The sequence below is a fragment of the Myxine glutinosa genome, chromosome 1, assembly GCF_964187855.1.
Source record: "Myxine glutinosa chromosome 1, kmMyxGlut1.1, whole genome shotgun sequence".
NCBI lineage: Eukaryota > Metazoa > Chordata > Myxini > Myxiniformes > Myxinidae > Myxine > Myxine glutinosa.
Genome location: NC_136261.1, coordinates 90,236,537 through 90,263,781, shown reverse-complemented (window position 1 = coordinate 90,263,781; position 27,245 = coordinate 90,236,537). Strand labels below are relative to the sequence as shown.

At 42.1% G+C, this 27,245-nt stretch overlaps 1 protein-coding gene across 5 annotated transcripts in view; it reads left to right on the top strand.

Annotated features, from left to right (window-relative positions):
- The window catches only part of D2HGDH (D-2-hydroxyglutarate dehydrogenase), a 32,900-nt gene extending 6,203 nt beyond the window's left edge, over nucleotides 1-26,697 (top strand). For 4 of the 5 annotated variants that reach the window (XM_078774238.1, XM_068114874.2, XM_068114866.2 and 1 more), the window contains exons 2-10: nucleotides 7,441-7,779; nucleotides 7,969-8,026; nucleotides 9,619-9,758; nucleotides 9,877-10,070; nucleotides 10,386-10,554; nucleotides 10,675-10,818; nucleotides 14,491-14,636; nucleotides 14,731-14,896; nucleotides 24,503-26,697. In XM_078774238.1, the coding sequence (XP_078630364.1) occupies nucleotides 7,449-7,779; nucleotides 7,969-8,026; nucleotides 9,619-9,758; nucleotides 9,877-10,070; nucleotides 10,386-10,554; nucleotides 10,675-10,818; nucleotides 14,491-14,636; nucleotides 14,731-14,896; nucleotides 24,503-24,762 (1,608 nt within the window). In that variant the 5' untranslated portion in view covers nucleotides 7,441-7,448 and the 3' untranslated portion in view covers nucleotides 24,763-26,697. The remainder of the gene's footprint in view (nucleotides 1-7,440; nucleotides 7,780-7,968; nucleotides 8,027-9,618; nucleotides 9,759-9,876; nucleotides 10,071-10,385; nucleotides 10,555-10,674; nucleotides 10,819-14,490; nucleotides 14,637-14,730; nucleotides 14,897-24,502) is intronic. The other variant, XM_078774247.1, reaches the window with a different exon arrangement.
- The last annotated feature ends 548 nt before the right edge of the window (nucleotides 26,698-27,245 follow it).

The window sequence follows — 27,245 nt, the reverse complement described above, 5'->3', positions numbered from 1 at the left end:
AAAATCACCTGTTAACTCTATTTACAAAAGCTAGTTAGTTGGACATACAAAACTCCAAATAAATAAATAAATAAACGCATCAAAGCAAAAACTTGTGATGAAATGATGAGTTATCATTTATTTACTAATCAAAACAAGATGAAACTAGAACGTCACTCAGTGGAGCGCATACCTCCGCGAGGCTGAACAGTACGTTTTGTATCCCACTGATAGGTCAGATCTGGATCCGACATTAACCAAAATGTAATTGTCTTGCTCTCATCACTTAACCAATTCATCCACCTAATTTTGTCATAAGTCCTCCACAACTTTTTGAAACATCGTGCTACATTTTGTTTTTGGCCCCATCTCAATGGTGAAGAATAAATTTAAAATATTCTCTGATCTGGGTGGATCCGCATTTGAATCTTCACCGAAATTGAATCAATTCTTCCTTGTCACACACCAAACCTGTCCACCAAGTTTTGTCCGAATCTGTCCATAACTTTTTGAGATATCCTGTTCACAAATAGACAAACAAAGGGGTGAAAACATAACCTCCGTCCACATTCAGTGGAGGAGGTAATAATATTGTTACGTTTATGGGGTAGATAAAAGAATACCGCAGGAAAGGTAGAATTGTATAGGGAATAGTATGGACCGTGTGACGTGTAGAAGCATCTCGATGTATACAAGTAGGGAAAGTGTAGCTTAAGGTTGTTTAAATGTGCATCATATGGGGGATGATGCCGTGCTAATTAGCTCTAGGGTTTAAGTCTAGCTTCAAACCCTCTGTAGTCTTTCCTAACATTTTAAAACGATTACCAGCCAAGCCAAGCAGGAACCGGCCAAACTAAGCCCGCCCCCATGGACCGAATACGGCAAGGGACCCGCCCAGTGGAGGCGGAGCAACCGTGCAAGGAGCGTGGGGAACAGGACCGGCAGGCCACGCCTCCCGAGTGACGTGATTGGTCCGGTGAGGGAGAGCACAGGGGCAGCAAGAAGCTTGACTATTGGCTCTCAATTTGAAGAAGAAGAGCGTGTGAGCTCTGCTGGTCGGACAAGAAGGTTTCGCCATTCTTTGTGCTTTTGAGGAGAGCTGTGTGTGCCAAGCGCAAGGAGCTTCGGACTGCTGGGCTCACCCGGGAGCTGGAGGCAGCGTTGTGCTTCCCCAGATGGTAGAGGAACCTGAAGGAGGCCGTCTAGGCTACTCGCCCCACGGCTCTGGGCGCCTTCGACACGTGGGTCTTTCGTCGGCCATCGCTATCTTGTGCGTTTTCTGTGCTGGCACCATCAAGCTTCGTCACCGCCATCAATCTCTAAAAATGACCCTTTATGGGCTCGCGATAAGTGCCGGCTAAGGGGGGGGGCGGGGTTATTTTGTTACCTTTCCCTGTGTGTGTATGGTTGTAACAGCATGGAGGGTCCCTGAAAGTAGACATTAGTTTTACCTCAGATATTTTCGTTATGTTCATTCCGTGTTTATTTTTGCTTCCAAATCATTATTTTTGCATTTTTCATTTGTCACGTTTGCATGTTTCGTGGTTTCGGGAATAAACCCGTGTGTTCATTGAATTAAGCCTTCGTATCTCTTCGATCCTGCGCTCCCAAAATAACCACCAGAATCGGGAGGTCGTCTCGGGAGTTAAGGCTGGTTCGACCATCCTTCCCAGCTGATCTTAATCGACAATATCATCACTACTAAATAACTAAAACAAACAACATATCCGTCTGTCAAAAAACCTATAATATAACGGCAAAATAGATTTTAGTTGCTGTACTTAGAACAGAAATAGAAAAAAATGTATTCATTACAGTAGTAAATTACAGTACAGTACAGAACAGTACAGTAAAATAAACATTGTTATTGTAATGCCATAATTTCTGTTGATCTTGTCTCTCATATGTCCGGCTATAAATGATCGTCAACGTCACACAAATCTTTTCCTGTGCAATGCACCTGGGAAAAAACGTCATGCATGGTGAATCCAAGCTTGACACTGCTCTGGAGTAATGTGATTGCATGCCTCGTCCGTCGCTTCCAGTAGGGTGGCTTGTGAAGGGTGCCGATAATAAACCTTCCACTTCCAGGTGGTGAAAAACTCCTCGATTGGGTTAAGGAAAGGGGAATATGGTGGCAAGTACAGTGGTCTAAATCGCTAGTGTCCAGGAAACCATGCTTGCACCACTGCAGCGTGGTGACAACTAACATTGTCCCAGCTAAAGACGTACGTGATGTTTTCGCCAGCTTGGCCAAGGCTCTGCTGTAACTCCTCCAGGAAGATGAGAAGCTGAGCAGAATTGTAGCCCAAGTAATGACCCGTGACCCACAACAACATCATCAGAACTGGCAGCACACCTGCTGATGTTTCCTCTACGCTGGCCAGGAACTAGAACGACAGCCCTCTGACCAATTGTGTCCTGACCCCATCTTCTGACCTTTGTCAGGTTGAAGCCAGCTTCATCCACATAAATTATTTTCTGTTGATTGACGTCTGATTCCAGCTCCATTATCCTTGAGAAAGAGAGCACACCAGAAGACTATCATAATGTTCCTCTCAAAAGGTACCAAGGAGATTTGCTTCATAGTTACTTGGTGCCTTTTTAGAACCCGGGCAATTGTTGTCACACTTGTACTGTAGATTCCCTGGAATATTTCATTGTCGGTGAACAGATGCTGCTGTATTTCTTTGAGGTGGATTTTCATTCCTTGCTCTGACAAGCTCAACAACAGCCATTTCTTGTAGTTTGGTTAGAATACGACTACGACCACCAGCAGACTCTCTTCTCAATTCTGTAAACAGAGCATACAGTACTATGGCAATGTACAGTCGTGGCCAAAAATATTGGCACCCACTTTTTTCAAAGAACTCACAATTTTCTCTAAAAATAAGTTGAAATTGACAACTATTTGTCTCCACATTCTTTATTTCACCGTTAGTATTACAGAACCTTTGTTTTTTATTCAGAATTTAATATATCCTTTAAAATTAGAAAATAAAAAGAAATGGTATTGACAAAATTATTGACACCCGAGACTTAATATTTGGTAGCACACACAGCCTTTGGACAAAATAACTGCAGTCAAGCGCTGAATGAGCTTCCTACACCTCTCTACTGGTGGTTTGGCCCACTCTTCTTGTGCAAACTGCTCCAGTTCTCCCAGATTTTAAGGGTGCCTTCTCCCAACTGCTGTTTTCAGATAGCCCCACAGGTGTTCAATGGGATTTAGATCTGGACTCATTGCTGGCAACTTCAGAACAGTCCAGCGTTTTGTCTTGAACCATTCCTGGGTGCTTTTTAAAGTGTTTGGGGTCATTGTCCTGCTGCAAGACCCATGACCTTTGACAGATTTCTGTGTGGAATGAGCTAAGATGTAGTAATTTTTTCAGATTTTTTTGTTTTGTTCCACTGCAAACCTAAGAAATACATATGTGGATACCAAATTTTTTTTTTAGTTTCAACAATTTTCTGGAAGAAATGGTGCATTATTTGAAAAAAGTGCAAGGGTGCCAATGTTTTTGGCACGACAGTACGTAGTATGGCAATACACGTACTATGGCATTGCACGTAGTATGGCAATGCACGTACTATGGCATTGCACGTAGTATGGCAATGCACGTACTATGGCATTGCACGTAGTATGGCAATGCACGTCGTATGGCCTTGCACTGCACAACGAGTGTACACTGAATAAACTTTCTGTACAGCACATGCACAATACGTAATACACTTACCGGATCTCTGTGCAGAATACTCAGATGATGTTTGCCACATTAGACCTTTTTGGATTTGGTTGAACCATCAACCCGTTTTTCTGTTTATGATGTGGTCAACTATTATTGCCCATATTCCATTAGAAACAGCAGACTGCCTAGGCCTAACTGCATGTTATTGACCCCTGCCTTGACTCTGACCATGCCCACCACGGCAAGCGCCACCACAAACACCCACACAACCACGACCACAACCATAACGTCATCTCTGTTGAACTGCCTGCTCCATATTTTCACATACTGCTGTTGTTTTCAACAATCAGCCTTCAAAACAGCGCTTAGATGATTATTAATTTACTATCACATGGTTTACACATGGATAAAGCAATTATCAATAATGAGCAGTGTGTGTATCTAAAAAAAGAAAAAAGAAAATTCGGAGCTTTGCTGAAAGGACAATAAGATTTGAAATGCGCTTTTAACTTGAGGACTGTAATTCTATAAATTGAAAAGGAGACTTAAAATTCCAATTTTGATGCAAACTAATGAAACTGTATCAAGAGTTTTGTAAAACTTGGATGTTTGAGTCATAGTATTATATGGTGTATTAAGAGTTTTGAAAAACATTCTAAATGTTTCATAAAACGTGCGTAAGCCGTAAGCAATAAAAAAAAAAACTGGAAAGAAGTTGATCACGTTTGTGTTTTAAATCTATCTTTTCCTCTGTTATGGATGACAGTTCTAAAACATCATATTTCAATGGTCATTGGTGTGATGCATTGCAGTGCCCCTGCAGATTAGGGGAGGTATTTGTAATTTGACCAGGACGCCGGCCATGACTCGCCTAATCTTCGCGAAGGATGCTGTGTGGTATTTATATCCATATTTTTTTTTTGTATACAAAGTTCAGCTTTTTTTGTATACAAAGTCAAGGGTCATGGAAGACCTAGAACACTGAACCAATTAGGACGGAGAGAGAGAGAGAGAGAGAGAGAGAGAGAGAGAGAGAGAGAGAGAGAGAGAGAGAGAGAGAGAGAGAGAGAGAGAGAGAGAGATATAGATATAAATAGATAGAGATATATAGATAGATAGATAGATAGATAGATAGATAGATAGATAGATATAGAGATATATGTATATATATATATATAGGAGGACACTCCAGAAGGAAATCAGGAATGTTGAAAAGAGGTGGCATTGTGCTTGTTGGTGAGGAGGTTGTGGGGGAGGGGGGCAAGGGAGTATAAAAGATTATGGTTTTTGATGTCAGATGGAGGATGATCTGAAATGGTGGTGAACAATTGTCTCGAAGATCTGGAGCGAATAATTGCATTGAATAAAATGAGGAGGTTGCTTCCACAAGTGGGAAAAAAATAGAAACGAATCAGTAGGGGTGAGCAGTGATTCCGAATTTAGGTATTTTCATCAGAAGGGTGGACCGCATGTGTCCTGTAGACACCTGCGGCAGGTGGGGAGCAAGAAAGAAGCAAAGGGTTGAAGATCAGGAAGGAGGCGGTAGAAGACAGAGAGACCACCGACCTGTCTGCGATGTGGAAGCGATAGGCCTATAGATTCCACTTCATCGCGAGGGATTCCAATGATATTGAAGGCCTTGGGTTCCACGCTGTTATAACCTGAGCAAGGTGTGAGGCAGGGGTTCCGGCTCAGAGGGATGAATACTACGACATCAAACTGCCGATGAGGGCCTTGTAGGTGGATGTGGATCACATTTTGTTGTAGATTTGTCATGATGATAGTTACAAAGTATCTGTTTTACAGGGGAGAGGTCACATGATAGTTGAGGGTCTAGCATAATCACTTCATGATTGTCTGGTCCTGGGTTTACCTTCTCCCACCTGACCCCCCAGGTGCAATCTAACCTGTATATCTGACCTGCATTGCCAGCTGATGTACTGAATTGAGAAGCTCACCATCTTAGAGAGAGCATTCAAGTGACCGGCTAAACTCCTTGGTCGTCATTGTTGCCAAATACCGCACACCGTTATAGATGGAGCCTTGGTGCTGCTAAAGTTGTTTCTTTGCAGGAAATACAACCCATGGTTTGCCAATGCCTTCCCAGCAGTCGCTGTGGCAGGAATTTACAGTTTGGTTAGAATGTTGGCACGCAATGACTTCCTGCTCTCATAAGGTATAATGGGGGTGTTTAACATCCCCAAAGCCTGGTGTTGACTTATTGGTAAAGGCTTGAGATCTCGGGGTCCTGAGTTCAAGCCCCTGACATTGCATTGAATTAACACCAGGTGGGTTGACTCAGCCTGTCATCCTTGGGTTGGCAAAATGAGTACCAGCTTACTGGGAAGAATGAGCCATTCGAGTGAGTATCCTGCGTGGTGCTGCTCCAAAAGGAGTGGTCTTCTTCTGACATCCACAAACTAGGTGCTATCCGACAGGACGCTTCCTTTGACTGTACTCCATGGTACAAATGTCCTCACCTCACTTAACCATGACTGAAAAGCACCGGGGTGACTAGAAATCTGGCTCGAAACAGGCAGCTCGTAGATGAATACACTACCACTGAGCTACCTTGTCAAGACCATTTCCAATTTGTACGCGGAATATTTAATCATATCCTTTATAAGATGAGAGTGGATGGCTTATTTAGGCCAAATTTTTGTGTCCAGTGTAGAGTTGATGACCGTGTCTCATCATAATTCCTGCTTTTGCAACTTCTATGGCAGTTCCATGAAACTGTTATTAACTTTTAAACTGATATAGTGTTTTGGTGGATTCAAGTATAACTTGGCAACGGGTTTATTGAATCATGCTTTCCATATTTTCGACCATCACTAATGTGTATTGCAGCTCCTGGCTGTGGGTGTACATCATGTCGGAAGTATGGCTGTGGGTGTACATCATGTCGGAGGTATGGCTGTGGGTGTACATCATGTCGGAGGTATGGCTGTGGGTGTACATCATTTCGGAGGTATGGCTGTGGGTGTACATCATTTCGGAGGTATGGCTGTGGGTGTACATCATTTCGGAGGTATGGCTGTGGGTGTACATCATTTCGGAGGTATGGCTGTGGGTGTACATCATTTCGGAGGTATGGCTGTGGGTGTACATCATTTCGGAGGTATGGCTGTGGGTGTACATCATTTCGGAGGTATGGCTGTGGGTGTACATCATTTCGGAGGTATGGCTGTGGGTGTACATCATGTCGGAGGTATGGCTGTGGGTGTACATCATTTCGGAGGTATGGCTGTGGGTGTACATCATGTCGGAGGTATGGCTGTGGGTGTACATCATGTCGAAGGTATGGCTGTGGGTGCACATCATGTCGGAGGTATGGCTGTGGGTGTACATCATGTCGGAGGTATGGCTGTGGGTGTACATCATTTCGGAGGTATGGCTGTGGGTGTACATCATGTCGGAGGTATGGCTGTGGGTGTACATCATTTCGGAAGTATGGCTGTGGGTGTACATCATGTCGGAGGTATGGTTGTGGGTGTACATCATTTCGGAGGTATGGCTGTGGTCCTGGTGCAGTATATATTGGGGATGGAGTTTGTAACATGGGTACCGGCATACAATGGCCTCTTCTTTTCTTAAAGTACAATGGGATCTTTAATGTCCACCATTGGATGCTCGAAGACCCGACTGTACACATTCATACAAAAGACTGAGACGACGATTTTTAGTTAGGCCAAGAATCAAATCCAGAAACTGATCAAAGACGAGTTGAACTTGTTCATCTGTGTTATTGACCTTTTTGTATCTTCAATAGGTGTTGTAATGTTGCCATTGCTCATATCAAGATCCTTATGGAACCTTCGCCACCGTTGCCCATCCACACAGCGACTAATTTGCCGCCATCTTGCTTTGCCAAATGGGGGAGGCAAATTTCAATCTGGAGAAGAGACGCTTGTATTGCACGAAGAGACGGGGAAACGAACTGCTGGTGACATACAAAGTAACATCGGTGCGAGCACCATAATCCGTCTACCCTTTGCAATTCTGGAGCCGGAAGACTTGGCCTTCTTCCAGCAACTTCTTCCAAATCGTGCTTTGACAGATCCAGACGTCCTTGCCTCGGCTAATGTCGATTGGCTACGAAATGTTCAAGGTCAGATTCAGTGATGTATATAAGATCAATCAAGGTTGTGAAGGAATGAGATTTCCAAAGGAGAAGCAGATTGAACAAGTTGAAATTTTGCTTTACCATTATTACAGTTAAATTTCCATTACGAAACTTATCATGTCCGTTTTTTTAGGGGATGGAAATGCTCGCTAATTCCACATTACCTGTATGCAGGTCGCTCGCAAATTCTACTGAAGCCTCAGACGGTCGAGGAGGTTTCGCTTATTTTAAGGTAAATTTGACTTCTTTACTCTCCGTCTTACCTTTTTTCTCCTGCTTTATGGTTCATTCCTGGAGGGAGGCATTAAGTGTTTAGTCTTGGTGTCCGTGGTGTCCCACTTTTTGAAGATGAATTTTTCTATTGTTTAATTTTTAAATTGTTACTCAATTATTTGATTTTTTTTTTTAATACAATTTTCAATTATGTAATGTTCAATTATGTGTACTAGCAACGGTACCCGCCCTATGGGCGGGGCTTCAATTGGGAGGCTCAAATGAAAAGGCTAAATATCAGAAAATGAAGGATTTTTTTTTATTTTAAACGATTTATATAAACATCCGTTAAATTTATATAAACATTTATATAAACATTCACACGCAAGTTATCAAAATATAAAGAGTATTTGTAGAATTTCAATAAAAGCCACATCACTGTTCATATCGGTAAATATAATTCCATCGTGTTTGGAAAAACTGGAAAATTGGAAAATTGGGAAAATTGGAAAAACAATATAGCCTATTTTACTACAGGGAGTCCCAGGATTACCCACCCAAAATATCGTTGCGATCAGTTCAGCCGTTTTGCGGTACCTGGGAACGGACAGACAGACAGACAGACAGATGAACATTTGGTGAATTATAGTAAGATTCTTCCCAATTTTTTATTTTAAATTTTTAAAAATAATTTAATTTTTCTATTTTTAAATTGTTTCAATTTAAGTTTCAATTTTTTTTAATTTTCAAATTTTTTTTCAATCTAAATATTTTAATTTTTCAATTATTTATTTTTAGTATTATTTAATTATTTTAATTATTATGGTTCCCAAAGGGAAGCATTTATGTTTAGACGTTACTTTTGGTGTACATGGTGTTCTGCATTTTGAACTTTTTAAAGTTTGCTTTTTGATCTACAAATTGGCTCATATAACGAGTTGGCTATAACGGGAACAATCAGTGATCTCCGATTGCAGCCCTCTATTTTTTCATTTTATTTCACCGTTTCCTTTGCGGTCAGGTCAGCCTGGTGTTGGCTTAGCGGTTAGGGTGCCGGCTTGGGATCCTAGGATCCTCGGTTCGAATCCCAGTCGATCGCTGAATTAACGCCAGGGGGGTTGACTCAGCCTGTCATCCTTCCGAGGTCGGCAAATTGAGTATCAGCTTGCTGGGATGAATGATCACGGTGTGTACCCCGGTTTAGAATAGGTACACCGTATCCCTGCGCATCGTAAAAGCGTGACCAAGGGTTGGCGTCAGGAAGGGCATCCGGCCATAAAAACATTGCCTCAAACAGGGAACCATGATTGTCATGGGGCCCGCAAGGCGAACCCCCGCTCTAGCGGGGAAAATGGCCTTAAAAAAAAAACCATCATTCATTCATATATATATTTCCTTTGCTAATCTTAAAAACTTTTCTCATGCCTATTGTATCCATTATGGTGTTATTAACTTTAAAATTCCCATTTCTTTTCTTTTTAGCTGAAGTATATATATATAAAATGTATTTGTTTCCATTTTCTTTGCACGTTTACTTCTCTTTTACCTGATGCTCCACGTAATTCTGGTTCCTTTTTATTGAAGTGTTCTTCCTTTCTCACCGCCTTTCAGACACTGCCATTCACGGGGTCTTGCCATAACCCCACAAGGTGGAAACACGGGTCTTGTTGGGGGTGGAGTCCCCATCTTTGATGAAGTTATTGTTTCCATGGCATTGATGAACCATATCCTTGACTTTGACCATTGGCAAGGTGTGATAGTTGTTGAAATTAATTGTTTTCACAATGGAAAGAAGGGTGTTGAGGATTGTGTGGGAGTGAGAATTGTGTGTACCATGCCCATGCTTTGTTATGAAATCCTCCTGTTTAGGTGTGCTGGTGTGTGAAGCCGGGTGCGTCTTGGAGTCAGTAATGCAATATGTGGAGGAACGAGGACACGTGATTCCTCTGGACCTCGGCTCCAAGGGTAGCTGCCAGATTGGGGGTGTTGTGTCTACCAATGCTGGTGGTCTGCGTTTTATACGATATGGCAGTCTCCATGGCAACGTTCTGGGTTTGCAAGCGGTAAGGTGCATGATGAAATACAGGAGTGCACTCGAGAATGGCCAGTTATTTTTGTGATGCAATTAGCACCAAGTTGTAAAATACATTGAAGTGCGAGGTATGAACGCATGGTGTAAGGAGAGATACAGGAAAACATAAACAGGATGATGAGAGGTGAGAATTGGTTGGGCGTGAGATTTGAGTTTGGTGCTATAAAAGATGTGAAATGAAATGTATTATCCCAAACCAACTGTGTGAAAGTGATGCATGACGTCTTTTATGTGCACATAACTCCACAACGGTTCTCTTTTTTATCCCTGTGTATTTAACCCCAAGGTTCTTGCTGATGGACAAATTCTTGACTTAATGACCCAGCTGAGGAAAGACAACACAGGATATGACCTAAAGCAGCTAATGATTGGCTCTGAAGGCACACTTGGTGTTGTGACGTCTGTTGCCCTGTTGTGTCCTGCTATGCCCGTCGGAGTTAGCTTGGCCTACCTTGGTACAATAATCCTGATCAGTTCTTGCTTTGTACACACAACATCCATTACTTTGCAAGTAGGAAATTCTGTGCCTCTCCTCTTCTTTCAGTAGCACCTTCAGCTGCATTTTCTCGCCACAGGGTGCACGGGATTCCCTGGGGTGTTGGCCACCCTCTGCGCAGCCCGAGCCCGCCTGGGCGAGACTCTCTCGGCGATAGAGTTCTTCGATCGTCGATGTGCTCACCTTGTGCACACTCACCTGGGACTCGATCCTCCTATTTCTGGTGTGGTCAGTCACAACCGATGAAGTCTAAAGTGGAATTGCAGGGCTATACAAATCTCCGGTCATCTTGTTTGTGATGTGGTGGTGTTTTTTGTTGGGTGTGGTGTGGTTTGGTTTGTGTCGGTCGATAATTAAATGGGTTTCAAAAAGATTGGAGAGCATCATCATCATGTTTCGCACATTGGTCATTGTAGCAAATTATTGGAATCGTTATAAAACATGTTTGAGCTGTGTAAAAGTATCAGTCGTGCACCATTGTGACGATCTTTCTCACCTTGGCAGTTAGTTATACGTTTAAGGTGGACGGACATACATTGTCTTTCTTTTTTAAACATAATTCTTTTTGTTTTTTTACCATTTCAGTTTTGTCATCAAATTTTCAACAAATCTTTATTATGAGAATATGGAGAAGCCAAATTAATAATTTGGTCAAAAGGTCAAAGGATAGCATCACATAAAATCGTCAATTTTCATGTAATTTACCTGAAATTTTAAGAATTTGTTTATTGGGTCACTGAATTGGTTCACCAATCAAAAGCAGGAATCCAATTGTTTTGTTTTTTTTAAACAAAATGTCAAAGGTCAAGGTTAAATAAAATTGTCCATTTTCATCCGATTGACTTGAAATTTGAGCAGGGTTTGTGTATTGGATCATTGAATTAGTTCACCAATCACAAGGTACAATCCGATTGTGAGCAGGATTTGCATATTGGGTCACTGTAGCCTATTGTTTTTGAGGTCAAAAGGTCAAGGTCGCCTAAAATCGTCAATGTTTTTTTAAATCTCATGTATGAATTTCATCATGTATGACAAAGTTGGTCAGCGTACCAATCTACTTCGTGGAAAAATTGGACATGCTCTATTTACCACTCCATGTCTGTGCTTATGTTGAAAGGGTAAACATCATAAGCATCATTGACCAATGGAAAAAAACTACACAGGGTATAGCTTTGCTTTGTGATAGTTCAAGTGAGCACAGAAGTCTTTGTAAAGCATGTCATTTTATTGAAGCTGGTGTGGAAGGCCAAAAAAAAAAAAACAGCTCCGTTTCTGCATAAAGGCCACAAAAGCATAATGGCTCGGGAGCTGGGTAATTTTATTTGTCTATTTTTTCCAGTGATCCTTCTCCAAAGGTATTATAGCCATACTACAATCATTAGATATCGTTTAAATGATGTTGTTCGTGCGGATGAAGGCATATCCATCAACTCTTTCTCTGCAAATTCTCTTTTGTAGTTTGAAAGTGTAATTTCAGTGGTGTATATTATTATGAAAATTCAAAAAGCGCGATGCATTGAAACCATCTGGACAACTGAAATGCTATCAACGTTTTCTTTAAAAAAGATGATCCCACTAGTCGGCCCTGTGGGAAATAATAGATAAGTGTATTGTCAGTATTTATTTAAAATGTAATATAATTAACAGCCTGCACGTACCTGCTAGGTTTTGGCAACGGCAGGATGTGTTTGTTACCTCTGCCACTGAAGGTGGATGGAGGTTATGTTTTCACCCATGCCTGACTTGACTGTCTATTTGTCTGTCTGTGAACACAATATCTCAAAAAGTTATGAACGGATTCAAACGAAAGTTGATGACAAGGATTAATAGATTAGATTTTGGTGAAGATCTGGATACGGATCCAAATACTAGAATTTTAAAGTGATTCTTCACCATTGAGTGATCGAGTTAAAACCGATATATAGCACTATATCTCAAAAAGTTTGTTGCCAAGCTATGACAAAACTTGGTGGACGAGTAGGGTAAGTGACAAGAACAAGCCGATTAGATTTTGGTTCAGGTCCGAATCCAGATCCGGCCTATCAGTGGGATACAAAACATAATCTGTTCAGCCTGGTGGAGGTGTGCGCTCTACTGAGGGTCATTCTAGTTCTCTGCTTTGAGGAATCTATTAGAACTGAAGACAATTTTTGCATTTCGCATATCCCCTCTGATTCTGGCGAAATGTCATCATCAACTTTACGAAACTTGATGGGAGAGGACAAAATATCCTGAATATAGAAACCCGGATCAATGTCGATCCACGGCAGTTCAGATTGGCTTTGGGGCCCGCCACATACAAGGAGGTTTTTATTAAGTTGTTTTTCTTTTTTTCTTTCAATATTTTTTACTGCATTGCCCGTAGGGCAAAGCCATCTAGAACACTGTTTGTATGTATGTATTCATGTATGTATGTATGTCCCTCACAAACGTACACCAATCAGAGCTGAGGATCTCGTCACATGACAGAGGTGATGTGATGCGATTACGTATTTGATGTCATTACGGCTTACGACAGCTGACTCCACGCACCACCATTTTCATTTCTATGCTGTTCAAGCCAAACATTCAATCGAACTTGTCATATATCACAATCGCCATGCTCTATCTTTACGTTTTTCATTCAGTGTGAAACACAAACAAACCGATTGTTAAAATGACCATCAAATATCGAAAGCATGGGTGTTTAATGGGTCTTTCAACGACACAATACGTATAGGCCTCAGGCTTCATGCCTTCATGCCTCACCTTCGGGCTGCTTCGGACAAATTAGCCCAGTTTTCTTAATACAGTAGTATCGTTTTCGTAATAATAATAATAACATTAATAATAATAATAATAATAATAATAATATAGTAAATATAATCATGACACTGCAATCCCTTTGTTATGACTGCAAGGTTACTGGATTGAAGCGGTGTATGGTTGGTTCATTGTTGACTCGAAATATATAGAATAAACCAGTGTCTCAATGCAATCTCTTCACTTCCATGGTGACAGACAGCTTAGAGACTTAGAGTACTTCAAAATAATTTAATACTTACATTATTTGCTAACTGGTATCTCCATCCATGTCATACTATCCAACTAAAGTATCAAACAAGCCCGGCTACGCCGCTGTTAGACTTTCGGTCTTGTTTTCTTTTCAACAGTTTTTTTTGTCCTGAAGATGACATCTTCACTCTATAAGCAATGTGAAATACACTGCCACCATAACCACAGTTGTGTAGGTGCTGCCAGTAGCAAGGGGAGACAATAAAACAAAAAATAATTCCTGCAATAAAATAGGGTCTGTCACATAACCGGAAACAGACAAAAATATATATATATTTGTTGCCCAAGACAAAAGTTCTAAACAACCTAAAGAGACGTTCTCTTTGCATTATGCTGTCCAGTTAATGCTTAAATTTGGGCAACCAGGAAGCATCCATGTTCTTGCATGTTGCATCATCTTAAAATTTTATTTTATCCTGTGTGTCCAGTAGACCTGAAATTGAAAATTACACAAATGTGTGAAAAGCGTTTGCAGCCATTTGATGTGTACAGAAAGTCTCCAGTGTTCTCACCCAGTAGGAGCCAGTATTAAATTGCTGCCGTTTCCTTCCACGAGGATGTATGTGTAAGTAGCCACAATCCGCATTAGTGAGTGTTAAAAGATGACACTCGTACACTGGTAAGCAATTGTATAAGGAAGTGCTTCACAAACACATATGCTACGAGATATCATGTTACATATCATATGCTACATGATATAACACAAACTCGTATATTGTTAAAACAGAATCTTCTTTTGTTTTGGTGTGTTTCCATGCTCCTCCCTGCTATGTAGAAATGTTCTGACATCAAATCTTCCTCTTGAATTGAGCATTATTGTTTTCCCTGTTTACCCATTCAGGTGAATTGCCTTTTTATGTTGTTGTGGAAATGGTGGGTTCAGACAGCCACCAAGACAATGAGAGGATGTCGGCTTTTGTTGAGAAGGTTGTGCAAGAAGGACACGTGGCTGATGGTACAATTGCTACTTCACCTGGAAAAGTGAAGGTTGGTTGAGCATTGAACTATTATACCTGCATCTGTTTTTATGTCATTTATTGTCCAACTCTTCACAACCAACTCTTTCCTCAATATTCCGCAGACTTTATGGGCGTATCGAGAGCGAGTCCCCGAGGCTATCCTCCATGATGGTCATGTGATAAAGTATGATATCTGCGTCTCCATCAGTAAAATGTACGACATTGTCACTGCAACGCGGCAACGATTTGCTGACAGAACCAAGAATATTCTGGGATATGGTCACTTGGGTAAGGTGATCCACCTTCCTCCAACCCCTCATACATGCTTTTTAAGTTTATCCTATAAATGGCCCTATTAAATTATTTTCTGCAGAAAGTTGTGGGAAAAGTTTCTTGTGGAGAGATCGCCAAGTGCTTTAAGCATTTGAGCAAGCACTCCATTCAAAACCGTTAAGGAACGGCTGGCTTGGCAAGCGCTAGCCAGCTGCTGATAAATGAACACACCCCAGCCCTTGTGGGGTATATAGATTACAGTATCTCTATGATCGGGTCTCAAGAACATTGGGTGTGTGTTCATTTACAAAGTTTCTTGTGGAGAGATCGCCAAGTAGTTTAAGCATTCGAGCAAGCACTCCATTCAAAACCCTTGAAGAACGGCTGGCTTGGCAAGCGCTAGCTAGCTGCTTGGTAAATGGGGCTCCAACCTTTGTGGGGTATATAGATTACAGTAGATCTTCGCTCAGATCTGTAAGTAAAACTTACCTCATGGATGTCTGGATTCCTCAAAATTTCTTTGTTTAATGTTATAAACACCATTAGCGACTGTTTAAAAAGCTAATCATGTGTGTTTGTGGTTTATAATATTTTACAAGCCCGGCTACGCCGCTGTTAGACTTTTGGTCTTGTTATTGTTTACCACCATCATCCATGGTGATGTAGGTTATGTCTTCACTCCTGTCTGTTTGTTTGTTACTTGCGAAAATCGAAGATTTTTCAAGTGTATTGGTTGGTCTTGTGCGTTATTCTGTCTGTCTGTTTGTTTGTCTGTCTGTCTGTATGTCAGTCACCTACAATTTTCACAATTTTCAACCGATCTTCACGAAACTTCACCAAATGGTACATTTGGCCATAAGCAAGAAGCCTATTGTTTTTGCGGTCAAAAGGTCAATAGGTCAACACAGCCCAAAGGTCACCAACTTTGTCAAATTTCTAAAAACCTCAATTTTCATCCGATTGACTTTTAATTTTAAGAGGATTTGCACATATGGTCATTGAATTCAACTACTGAGTATTTTTGAGGTCAACATAGGCCAAAAGGTCAAAATAGGCTAAATTTCTAAAATCCTCAATTTTCATCTGATTAACTTGAAATTTGAAGAGGATTTGCATACAGTACATTCAGAAAGTATTCAGACCCCTTCACTTTTTTCACATTTTGTTATGTTGCAGCCTTATGCTGAAATCGTTTAAATTCATTTTTTCCCTCATCAATGTACACTCAATACCCCATAATGACAAAGAGAAAACAGGATTTCAGAAAGTTTTGCAAATTTAGTAAAAAGAAAAAACTGATATATCACATTGACATAAGTATTCAGACCCTTTGCTATGACACTTGAAATTTAGCTCAGGTGCCTCCCATTTCTCTTGGTCATCTTTGAGATGTTTCTACACCTTGATGGGAGTCCACCTGTGGTAAATTCAATTGATTGGACATGATTTGGAAAGGCACACACCTGTCTATATAAGGTCTCACAGCTCACAATGCATATCAGAGCAAAAACCAAGCCATGAGGTCGAAGGAACTGCCTGCAGAGCTCAGAGACAGGATTGTGTCGAGGCACAGATCTGGAGAAGCCGACAAAAAAAAAAATTCTGCTGTATTGAAGGTTCCCAAGAGCACAGTGGTCTCCATAATTCTTAAATGGAAGAAGTTTGGAACAACCAGGACTCTTCCTAGAGCTGGCCGCCCGGCCAAACTGAGCAATCGGGGGAGAAGGGCCTTGGTAAGAGAGGTGACCAAGCACCCGATGGTCACTCTGGCTGAGCTCCAGAGATCTTGTGTGGAGATGGGAGAAACTTCCAGAAGGACAAACATCACTGCAACACTCCACCGATCTGGGCTTCATGGCAGAGTGGCCAGACGGAAGCCAAACAGTTCAATCTTGGTTTCATCAGACCACAGAATCTTGTTTCTCACAGTCTGAGAGTTCTTTCGGTGCTTTTTTGCAAACTCCAAGCGGGCTTTCATGTGTCTTTCACTGAGGAGAGGCTTCCGTCTGGAGTGGAAATGGTGGGTTTGTGGAGTGCTTGGAATATTGTTCTCACATGCACACAGTGGTGTAGTCTCGTTTTTTGTAGTGGGTATACTGTGATTTTTCCCTTCCAGCCTCATAGTCACCCGTCCCAGAGCGACGCGCCCCGGAGCGACACCCGTCCTGAAGCGACACCCCATAAGCACCACCACACTCACTAATGCATACAGTATGCATCTACACGTAATTGAGAGCATTCTGAAAGACTGGTCATGTGTTATCAACATCAATTTATTTTCAATTTTTTAGCAACAAGACTCAGCCAGTTAAGAGCTATTTAGCTTAGATGTTATGTGAATGTATTAACAAATAAAGGTTGAAAAGGCACTTCACATCATCAAAGTATCCATACTGGGTTCACTGTGTTAGTCCACAAGCTCTGGAAAAAGGATGGAACACTAACAGACAGCCCAGCTCCTGTTCCACCTGGTTTGCTGGCAGTGTGCTTGGGGTGGGGTAAGAATGGGAGGGTGGGTAGCCTGGTAGTCTACAAAGCTTTCTAAATATGTTTGTAGTTGTACTCGGGCATCTGAAGTGTGCATTGCCTCCTTGCTTGCGTGGCAGAGCGATGGCTTCTCAACCATGTTGTGACGTACTTCCTTGGCTCAAAAAGTCTTACAGGGGGACCATTGATGCTGATCATCATCAAATTACTTACATTGGACAACAACAGTGTAGACCTCTTGTCCGTGCATACATTGTTCATGAGACTGAAGCCCCTTTCACACTCCGCAGTGCTGCAAGGGATGGTCTGCATGCATCGTATGAGTGGTTTTATGCTTTCAGGCTCACTGTCTGGGTGCTCAAGGAAATCTCTCATACCATTAACTGCTTGCTCTTCACAAAGATTGAACCGCCTGCACAGTCGTTTCACTTGTGCCTCACCATGCCGTATACCAGGTGTTGATGGCCAGTTGTCTGTATCCAGAACGCTGAGATCATGAAGCATTTCACCTTCAAATGAGAGGCGCTTCTCCATGTTGTTGATCAGACTTTGTAGGAACTGCTTTGCATTGATTGGTGTGAGCTTTGCATTTGACTCCAGGGGAACCGATCCAAAATGTCCCACAGCCTGTGCTGTCAGTGTCTCCTCTGATTTCTCTCCTGGAGTGTCTTTGAATGATGCCAGCACTCTGATGGTGCGCTTCAGAAACTGGTCTGCATGATGCACACAGTGACCAGTCTTTTTCATAAAGGCCTGTGGCTCTTTCAAAGTTGCCATTGGCCTCTGGGTGGTCTCTCTGATCAGTCTCCTTCTTGCTTGATCATCCAGTTTGGAGGGACGGCCTGATCTAGGCAGGGTCTTGGTGGTACCATACGCCTTCCACTTCTTCAAAGATTGTCTTGACTGTGCTCCAACGGATATTCAAGGCCTTTGAAATATTTTGATACCCATCTCCTGATCTGTGCCTTTCCATAACTTTATGCTGGAGGCCTTTTGAAAGCTCTTTGGTGCTCATTGTTGAGTCTTTGGTGTGAAATGCACTACCTAGCAGAGGAAACCTACAGGAACGGCTGATTTTATTTTGAAATACGTGGTATAGGAGAGGTTATTGTGCTAGCAATGCATTGACTGCATGAGATGAGGAAGTCAGAAATCCAGGATTAAGGCGGCCCTGTATGCCACAGGCAGAGCTTGGCAAGGAAAGCTGGATGCCAGACTGTCAAATGAATGATCGTTTTAAGGCCATTTTCCCCGCTAGAGCGGGGGTCAGCCTTGCGGGCCCCATGACAATCATGGTTCCCTGTTTGAGGCAATGTTTTTATGGCTGGATGCCCTTCCTGACGCCAACCCTTAGTCGCCTCTTACGATGCGCAGGGATACGGTGTACCTATTCTAAACTGGGGTACACACCGGGATCATTCATCCCAGCAAGCTGGTACTCAATTTGCCGACCTCGGAAGGATGACAGGCTGAGTCAACCCCCTGGTGTTAATTCAGCGAACGACCGGGATTCGAACCCAGGATCCTAGGATCCCAAGCCAGCACCCTAACCGCTAAGCCAACACCAGACTAAGTTGGCTAAGCCAACACCAGACTATCAAATGCCCCAGATATATCCATTGAGATGGTCTTGGCCTCTTATTTGAGAAACAATGGTGTCTAGCCACTGCTGAGAGAGAGAGAGGAGCAGCAGCATTTCCAAAGTTGAGTGACTGGGATGGAATCCAAACTTGTCAGATTTCAAGTAGGCCGTGGGCTGAGTAGGGTTTACATGCACCCCCCCCCCCCCCCCACAACTTAACTTCCCGGGTATGTCCATGTACCCCCCACCCTAGGGGTTAGGAAAAACCACGTTAACAGAAAAAAAACTCATTCCCTCATAGCTTGACCTCTGGTGACCTCATTAGTGACCTCATTTGCATATAACACATATCATTGTAAAGAGTGTCCCAGGACAAACATTTTGAGGGGTCATATGCAACCATTGGATGACTAGGTAAAAAGTTATGGCCATTTGAATTTCGCCTACCCCTAATTTTGGGAAATCACTGACACAGGGGGGGTAACATCAAAATATGCGTGGGAGGTACCTTGGGAATGAGTTTTTTTTCTGTTAACATGGTTTTTCCTAAACCCTAGGGTGGGGGGTACATGGACATACCCGGGAAGTTAAGTTGTGGGGGGGGGGGGGGGTGGTGCATGTAAACCCTACTCAGCCCACGGACTAAAGCTGTTTGAAAACAGGAAAGACATGCCATCTGTGGCAATGATGGATTCCCTTATTTTGTTTCTAATTGGAGGATGGGTGTCGTGTTTTCTGACTCCCAGGCAGATGTGAGGTGGATTGTAGACAGGTCAATGACCCTTTGCTTTTTACCACCTCTCTTCTGATGTAACTGATTGTTCCTGGGCTTGTTGCCGAAGCAGGCTTGAGGTTGGATAGAAGTTTACCTTATCGGAAGAGGATACAAAGTCCATTAGACAGTGGGTATGATTGGATATGATGGGAACATTCTTAAACCTATTAACTGCATCGACCTGAGCATTGTATATTCAGAAAAGTTTATTTTGTTGACCTATCCCATGTCGGTTGTTTACTCAGTGTTGTTGCACACGCTGTCTCGTCTGGGTTTGAATATTGACCCAGCTATAAACTGTCAGCTTATCCTGTCGACTATCATTAGTTGGTGGACGTTCTCGATCCCTTGGTGTATTTCGCTAAGCGTATGCGAATTTTCAATTGCACTCAAGAAATTCCAAAATCCTGACCGAATCTGCAGGGGCACTACACCTGCGGCACAGCTAGGCCTCAATAATGATGCAACATGTGGGCTGAATTTCCAAGTCGAGTATTAGTGGGGCGGCTTAGCCCAAATATTCAAAAGAATTGTGCATTTTGTGATACAAGCACCAAATTTGGCACAAATATACATTAATATGTTGCGAACATTTTCAGATATTGGGCCACTTGAAATTCCGTAATTTTTTTTTTCAAATTTCGTAATTTCAAATTTTTCGGGTGACACCGTCACAATTTTGGTCTTCGAGGCCGGCCGATAGGCAAAGTGTGACCGGAAGGGACGAGGTTCTCCTGACCACGTGGCCCTCGATCTGGGAAGCGAGAGGCGTTCCATTAGTGGACGCGCCCCTCACGCCCGACTTTTGGGCGGCCCCGGCAGGCCGTTTGTTTTGACGTTCCGTGACAGGCCCCGCACCCCCACCTCCGGCCGACCGGAAGCTTGTGCTGAGTACATCATACCTGAACAACTCAGTGAGGCAGAACACAGCAGTGCACACCAGGGTGACCCCTTCAGTGCATAAACCAATTAACCTGTCCACTGCAGGGCATATAGAAATGAAGTTATTTTCTGCATATAATAATAATATAAGTTCAGTTCTATATAATAATTTCTGTTATCACCACTACCACTACAACTACCACTACTACAAGCTTTGTCTGGAATTTTGTGGACTAACAGACAAACAGACATACAGACAAGCTGGGATCAAAACATTACCTCCTTCCACCATTGAGTGTAGAGGTAAACATCATGGAAATTATATCATGCCCTAGATTTAATTCATGCTTACCCGTGTATTTGCTTCACTGGTTCACAAGGTCTTTTGCATACATGTAATTCAGACTCTCGTCTTCATTGCTGACCACACAATGTTCGCAACATATTAATGTACATTTGTGCCAAATTTGGTGCTTGTATCACAAAATGCACAATTCTTTTGAATATTTGAGCTAAGCCGCCCCACTATAATCGGCCGGCCTCGAAGACCGAAATTGTGACGGTGTCACCCGAAAAATTTGAAATTACGAAATTTGAAAAAATTTGAAAAAAAAAATTACGGAATTTCAAGTGGCCCAATATCTGAAAATGTTCGCAACATATTAATGTACATTTGTGCCAAATTTGGTGCTTGTATCACAAAATGCACAACAGGTTTGCTATGCTGCTACACTATATGCATTATATCACAGGGTGTGGTTTTTTAAATTATTTTATTCTTTTGTTGCTGTTGCAAAGCGATCGTGGTGAGGTGATTGTGAATACGTTTAAAGGTGGAGGTGGCACGTTTGAAAATATGTTGTTCTAGTAAGTTGCTGGGGAGATCTTTTGTGTCTGAGAGGGCGTGGGTAATCGAACAGGTGTTGACACGAGTGTTGTCGTGTTTGAGTGGCTTCAATGAAGTGTTTCTGCGATGGAGGTTGTGTTGGAATGCATGTATTTTTGTTTTGGTATGGAGATGATCTATAAATCGGTGAGTTGGGTACAGCCTGTGATGATTCTGAGTGCTTAGCTTTGTGTTATTTGAACTTTAAAGTTTAAACGCATTTGTTTTGGTTATGGTGGGTGCCCAACTGGTGGGTGCCCAACTGGTGGGTGCCCAACTTGAGCTGGCATCGTCAATAGTGATTTGGATCAACTGTTTGTAAATTGTGGTTCGGGATAAGTTTCGTTGACCAAACTTGGTATTGGTTAATGCTTTTAGTGCATTGAGTTTTTCATCGGCTTTAGCTGCAGTTTGTTATTTGTGTTGAGTGACGGTCATGTGACGATAACGTGTGATTCCAGGTATTTTGGGGTTTGACTGGTATTTTGGGGTCGGTGATGGTTGTGTGCTGTGATTGTTGGGTGGTAGTTGGATTCACATTTGAACGAGGTTAGGAGAGTGATTGTTGATTTAGTTGGTGAGATGTTGATTCTGTTAAGTGCGAGCCGGTGTTGGAGTTGTGGTTTGTATTGTTGGTGTAGCGAGTGGTTGTATTTGTGGTGTCGTCTTGTGCTGCTATGGACATGTCATCTGCATAAGTAAGGATTGTCACATGAGTAGGAGGTTCTGGAATGTCATGGAGAAAGACGTCAAAAGTTCTGGGGAAAGCACGGCTACCTGTGGGACACAGGCTATGAGGATCGGCAAGCTGTCTAGCACACCCTCCCTGAGGCTCGGGACAGCTCATCATATATGATGACCCACAATACTGGGCTAAGCGATCAATGTGGGTCCATGCAAGCCTTGGTCACTCGAACTGTCACTGGACAACCAACCAGACCATGTGTGGAAAGTTGTGTTGCTGAATGGAAAGTAAAGTTTGGGTAAGGCCCAATAGTCTGCTGCGATATATTGAGAAATAATCCGCTAATATTGAGAAACCGCAGTGGACTATCTGTGGATAAACATTCCAATTGATGGGGGAATTAGTATGGGTGATGGGCAATTGTAGCCAAGAGGGTTAGCACGTGGACTGAGTGGAGAAGGAGAAGGTTAAAAAAATGTCAACGATGTTAAAATGTGTCGTTGCTGAAACGAGCAACGAAGCTCTGGTGGTGCTCGGAGACGAGATTAATGGAGGGCTCAGAATGATCCTCAAGCTGGGACAGAGCCATCGACTACGGTTGCTCCGCCACCACCTTATTTAGGATCCCTCACACTTTAGGTAAAAGGAATCCATGGCCTTGCAGGTTATTGCACAATAAGGAAACGTACTATGCTGTGATATGGGGTAATGGGAAAGGTTTCACTCTGAGACATGACCCTCTTTCTGTGCAATGCAAGGCATGGAGCCTGAGCAGTTGGTTGTGGAAGGTGCAAATTGGGACTTCTGTTACACTGACCTCATTGGTAACGGGTGACACCCACTTACTCAAGTAGATTAGGATTGGGTTAACTTGTCCTTAGGGTTGGCCTGTGGGGTTTCAGTTATTTGTTTTTAGGACTTTAACCACTGGTGAAGGGGTGGTTGGATCTCTTGTCATCCCCATGGCTTTCCCATAATCTTTAATAGCCCCAATAAACTTTCCTAACCCAACCATCTTATTTGCTAGTTTCAGTGTTTTCTCACCTCTTTCCTTTCCTCTTATCCTCCTCGTTTATTTCTCCGAGATGTGTCCCATTGTTCGATCTTTCTTGCTCTTCCATGAGCCTCACTTCTGTGAAGAAAAAAAAAGAAGTCTCTGTGATAGCGATAAGATGTCCATTGCTACATTTCTGGAGGGACAACCCTTCCTAAAATAAGGTTACGTTGTCGTTATCATGGTCCTCCAGGTTGTGGAGTAGATGAGGCCAGATAAGTGAGGATGTGCTAAGATCAACTCATGATTTAACAGAGGAACTGTCGTGCCCCTGGCCCTGGGGCGCAGTTGATGTCCTACCCATGTGTGTGTGTGTGTGTGTGTGTGTGTGTGTTGTTGTGTGTGTGTGTGTGTGTGTGTGTGTGTGTGTGTGTGTGTGTGTGTGTGTGTGTGTGTGTGTGTGTGTGTGTGTGTGAGTGAGTATGTGTGTTGTTTGTGTGCATTTGTGTGTGTTTATGTATTTATGTATGTGTGTTGTGTGTTTGTGTGTGTGTGTGTATGTGTGTTTATGTATGTATGTATGTATGTGTGTTGTATGTGTGTTGTGTACGTGTGTGCGTGTCTGTGTGTGTTGTGTGTGTGTGTGTGTGTGTGTGTATGTGTGTGTGTGTTTATGTATGTGTCTTGTGTGTGTGTGTGTGTGTGTGTGTGTGTGTGTGTGTGTGTGTGTGTGTGTGTGTGTGTGTGTATGTATGTGTGTTTTGTGTGTGTTTGTGGTGTGTGTGTGTGTGTGTGTGTGTGTGTGTGTGTGTGTGTGTGTGTGTGTGTATGTATGCGTGTTGTGTGTGTGCATGTCTGTGTGTGTGTGTGTGTGTGTGTGTGTGTATGTATGTGTGTTGTGTGTGTGTGCGTGTGTGTGTATGTATGTGTGGTGTGTGTGTGGTGTGTGTGTTTATGTATGTATGTATGTGTGTGTGTGTGTGTGTGTGTGTGTGTGTGTGTGTGTGTGTTTATGTATGTATGTACGTGTGGTGTTTGGCGTCCATGTCCTGAGTATAACGTTTCTACCACTTTAGATGTTGTCATCAAATTTTCAACAAACCTTTATTATGAGAATATGGAGAACACGAAGTAATAAATTTTACATTTTCATTTTATTGTTTAGCTGTTGTTTCCATGAAGTTTCGTTCGAGTCCAAAGCGGATGTGTGTGCACTGTGCATTTTGAGATGCTTGCGAGTTTATTCTGTTATGATGTCCACTCTTACACAATACACAATCTTGATCACCATTTTCTTTCCTTTCCCTTATTTTTCTCTCCTGCCCTGTAGGTGATGGAAACCTCCACCTAAATGTTTCTTCTACCACACATGACCCCAAATTGCACTCTGACCTCGATGATTTTGTATACGGTTGGACTGCAAAGCATCGTGGGAGTATATCTGCAGAGCATGGATTGGGTGTCCTCAAGCGTAATGCAATTGGCTACAGCAAGTCATCTGATGCGATTGCTTTAATGCGGAGGCTCAAGCATTTCATGGATCCCAAAGGCATCTTGAACCCCTATAAAGTCCTTCCATCAGAATTGTAGCCCTTTCCAAGCCTCAGACTGTTCTTTTTCAGCTCGAGTGCAAAATTCCAAAATATGTAGGTTTTGCTGTTTTTTTTTTGTTTTTTTTTAATGAGTTTGCTGGACTGTCAGCTATTCTTTCTTCTTCTTTTGAATGCAGCACAAGGCTGCAAGTACAGCAACATCGGCTGAGGGTGCAGCTGTGCCGCTGATGCAATGCTCGCTGTAGGTGAGGGCAGGAATTTGTTCCTGCGATACACCAGGATGGCAGTTTGTAGCTGGACCGAGATTCATATCCAGCCTTGACGGCTCAGAGGCGAGTGTGAAGCGCTCTTGTTTGTATGTGCACAGACAACGTCTCTGTCTGCCGTCTCTCAGGCTTTCACACCATCTCCGACCCTTCTGTCTGCAGCACAGTGCAAGCATTTGTCGTCGAGATTTCTGTTGGTTCAGAGCCATTCGCTTCATCCTTGCAGGAGGAATGCATCAAGTTTTAATCATTTTGAAGGATTTAAACATGTGCAACCTTACCTGGACAATCGTCAACAATTCCAGGTTGCTATTGGACTTTCACCATCTCCTCCATCTGGCATTGGGGCTGGTTGTGGAACTCAATAATGTGAATTACCTCAACATCTCTATGGAGATGACCCATACTGCTTGCTTTAAACCAATGCGTCAGGCAGTAGAAAGGCATCCTGTTGGATTTACAATGATTTCCTGTTTTGTCCGCTGTCATCATCATGCACCATGCTTTATACGGAGCACCAGTGCTGCAGAAACAGGTAGTTGGCTCGGGGTTACAATTACGGACGGGTCGCCATTCCGACGGAGTTTTGCCTCTGTATTTTTTTTTATATCAGAGATCGATTCTTGTGGGAGAGCTGGCATTGGTGTTGTTGTGAAAATCCATAAAACACCATTGTACCCCGCCTTTTTTATGTAGTAGTTCATGGTAATGCCCTGCAGAGGTCACCTTTTTATCATAATGTGCCATTTCATTGTCACTATGCTCTCAAACGTACTTGTTTAATTGTAGCAACTATTTGAAACAAATTCTCTTAAATCATTGTTTATTATGTTGAACCGAGTTATAAAGTTGTTTCCTGTCAATATGAAAATTCAAAATGAGGGTTTATAAAGGACGTAAGCATTTTCAAGAGTTACGGTATGTTTCATGCAAGGGACTTTATTTTGGTTTGACGCTTTGATGCTGATTTGAGTCTAATGCTTCTCATTTGGCCTCATTCTAAAATTTACAAGAAAACATGACGAGTTAATCGCAGTGATCATTGTTAGATATTTTGACCAAACAAAGTTTCATGGAAGTGCAAAATAATACGAAACTTATTTCATCATCTTGCGTATATCACAACACCGGTCTACAATAAATTTGCTAATGAGGTACAAGTATGTGTCTTAGATTAATTTGAATATGCTGATTTTGAATCTTAAATCAGAATTAACCCAACACGCCAGGATTTTTAGGGTTACAGAAAAAATGGAAATCCAATGTCACGTATTTTGAGTGTTCTTTTAATACTGTGTTTATACTTCAGTATTATAATCATCTTATCATATTATATTTCAGATTGATATGAATATATGAATGTGCCTGAACAGTGCAAACTGCTTTTGCTATGTATATGGCAAGTATATGCCTCATACCCAACAGAAAAAGCATAACCAATCGTCTCAAGGTCACATACAACCACTACTTCGGTCGCAAGGTCGGCGACCAAACCAAGACATGGGCACCGCACACATGTTGCACTGTTTGTACCTCCGGACTGACACAATGGTTTAGTGGAAAATGAACGTCGATGCCGTTCGCTGTCCTCATGGTGTGACGAGAGCCAAAGAATCATCTCAATGACTTTTACCTCTGCATACATATAGTCTTTCCTTGGAAACTTGTAAAAGTAAAGCGAAATAAATTTGATACAAGAGAATTAATTTATGCTCTTCACTTTTAGAACTCAGGTATAATTGAATGGACAAATATTTTTTGGACATTCCTGAATAAAATTCATTGGTTTCATGTTTTCCACCCTTTTCCGTAAGAAAAATGGTGGGAAAAAGAAATTCTTATTCTATTTGTACAAAACACTGATGTGGATTTTAAAAACCCCAGCTCGGTTATATTCATTTACTGGGAAAGGATTGCAGCATTTCAAAGATGTATCTAATAATTGGCAACCACCTTAACATTTTTAACATTTAAAATAACACCGAATCAGGACGAAATTGATTACCATTTTTGGGTAAATCATTATTTATGTTGAACCCAGAGAGACAGAGTTAGTTAGTTAAAGGGAGGTAAGGTACATTGTCTTATTACAAGTTGTACTAAAGTACAGTAATTCTGGGGTAATTAAGCCATCCATAATTCTGGCTGAATTATCCTGTCTGTTAGAACGGGTACTTTGGTCGTTTTTCATATATACAGGGTGAGTCAAAAGTAGCGCCCGATTTTTGTTTATATATACAGTCTCGTGAAAAAG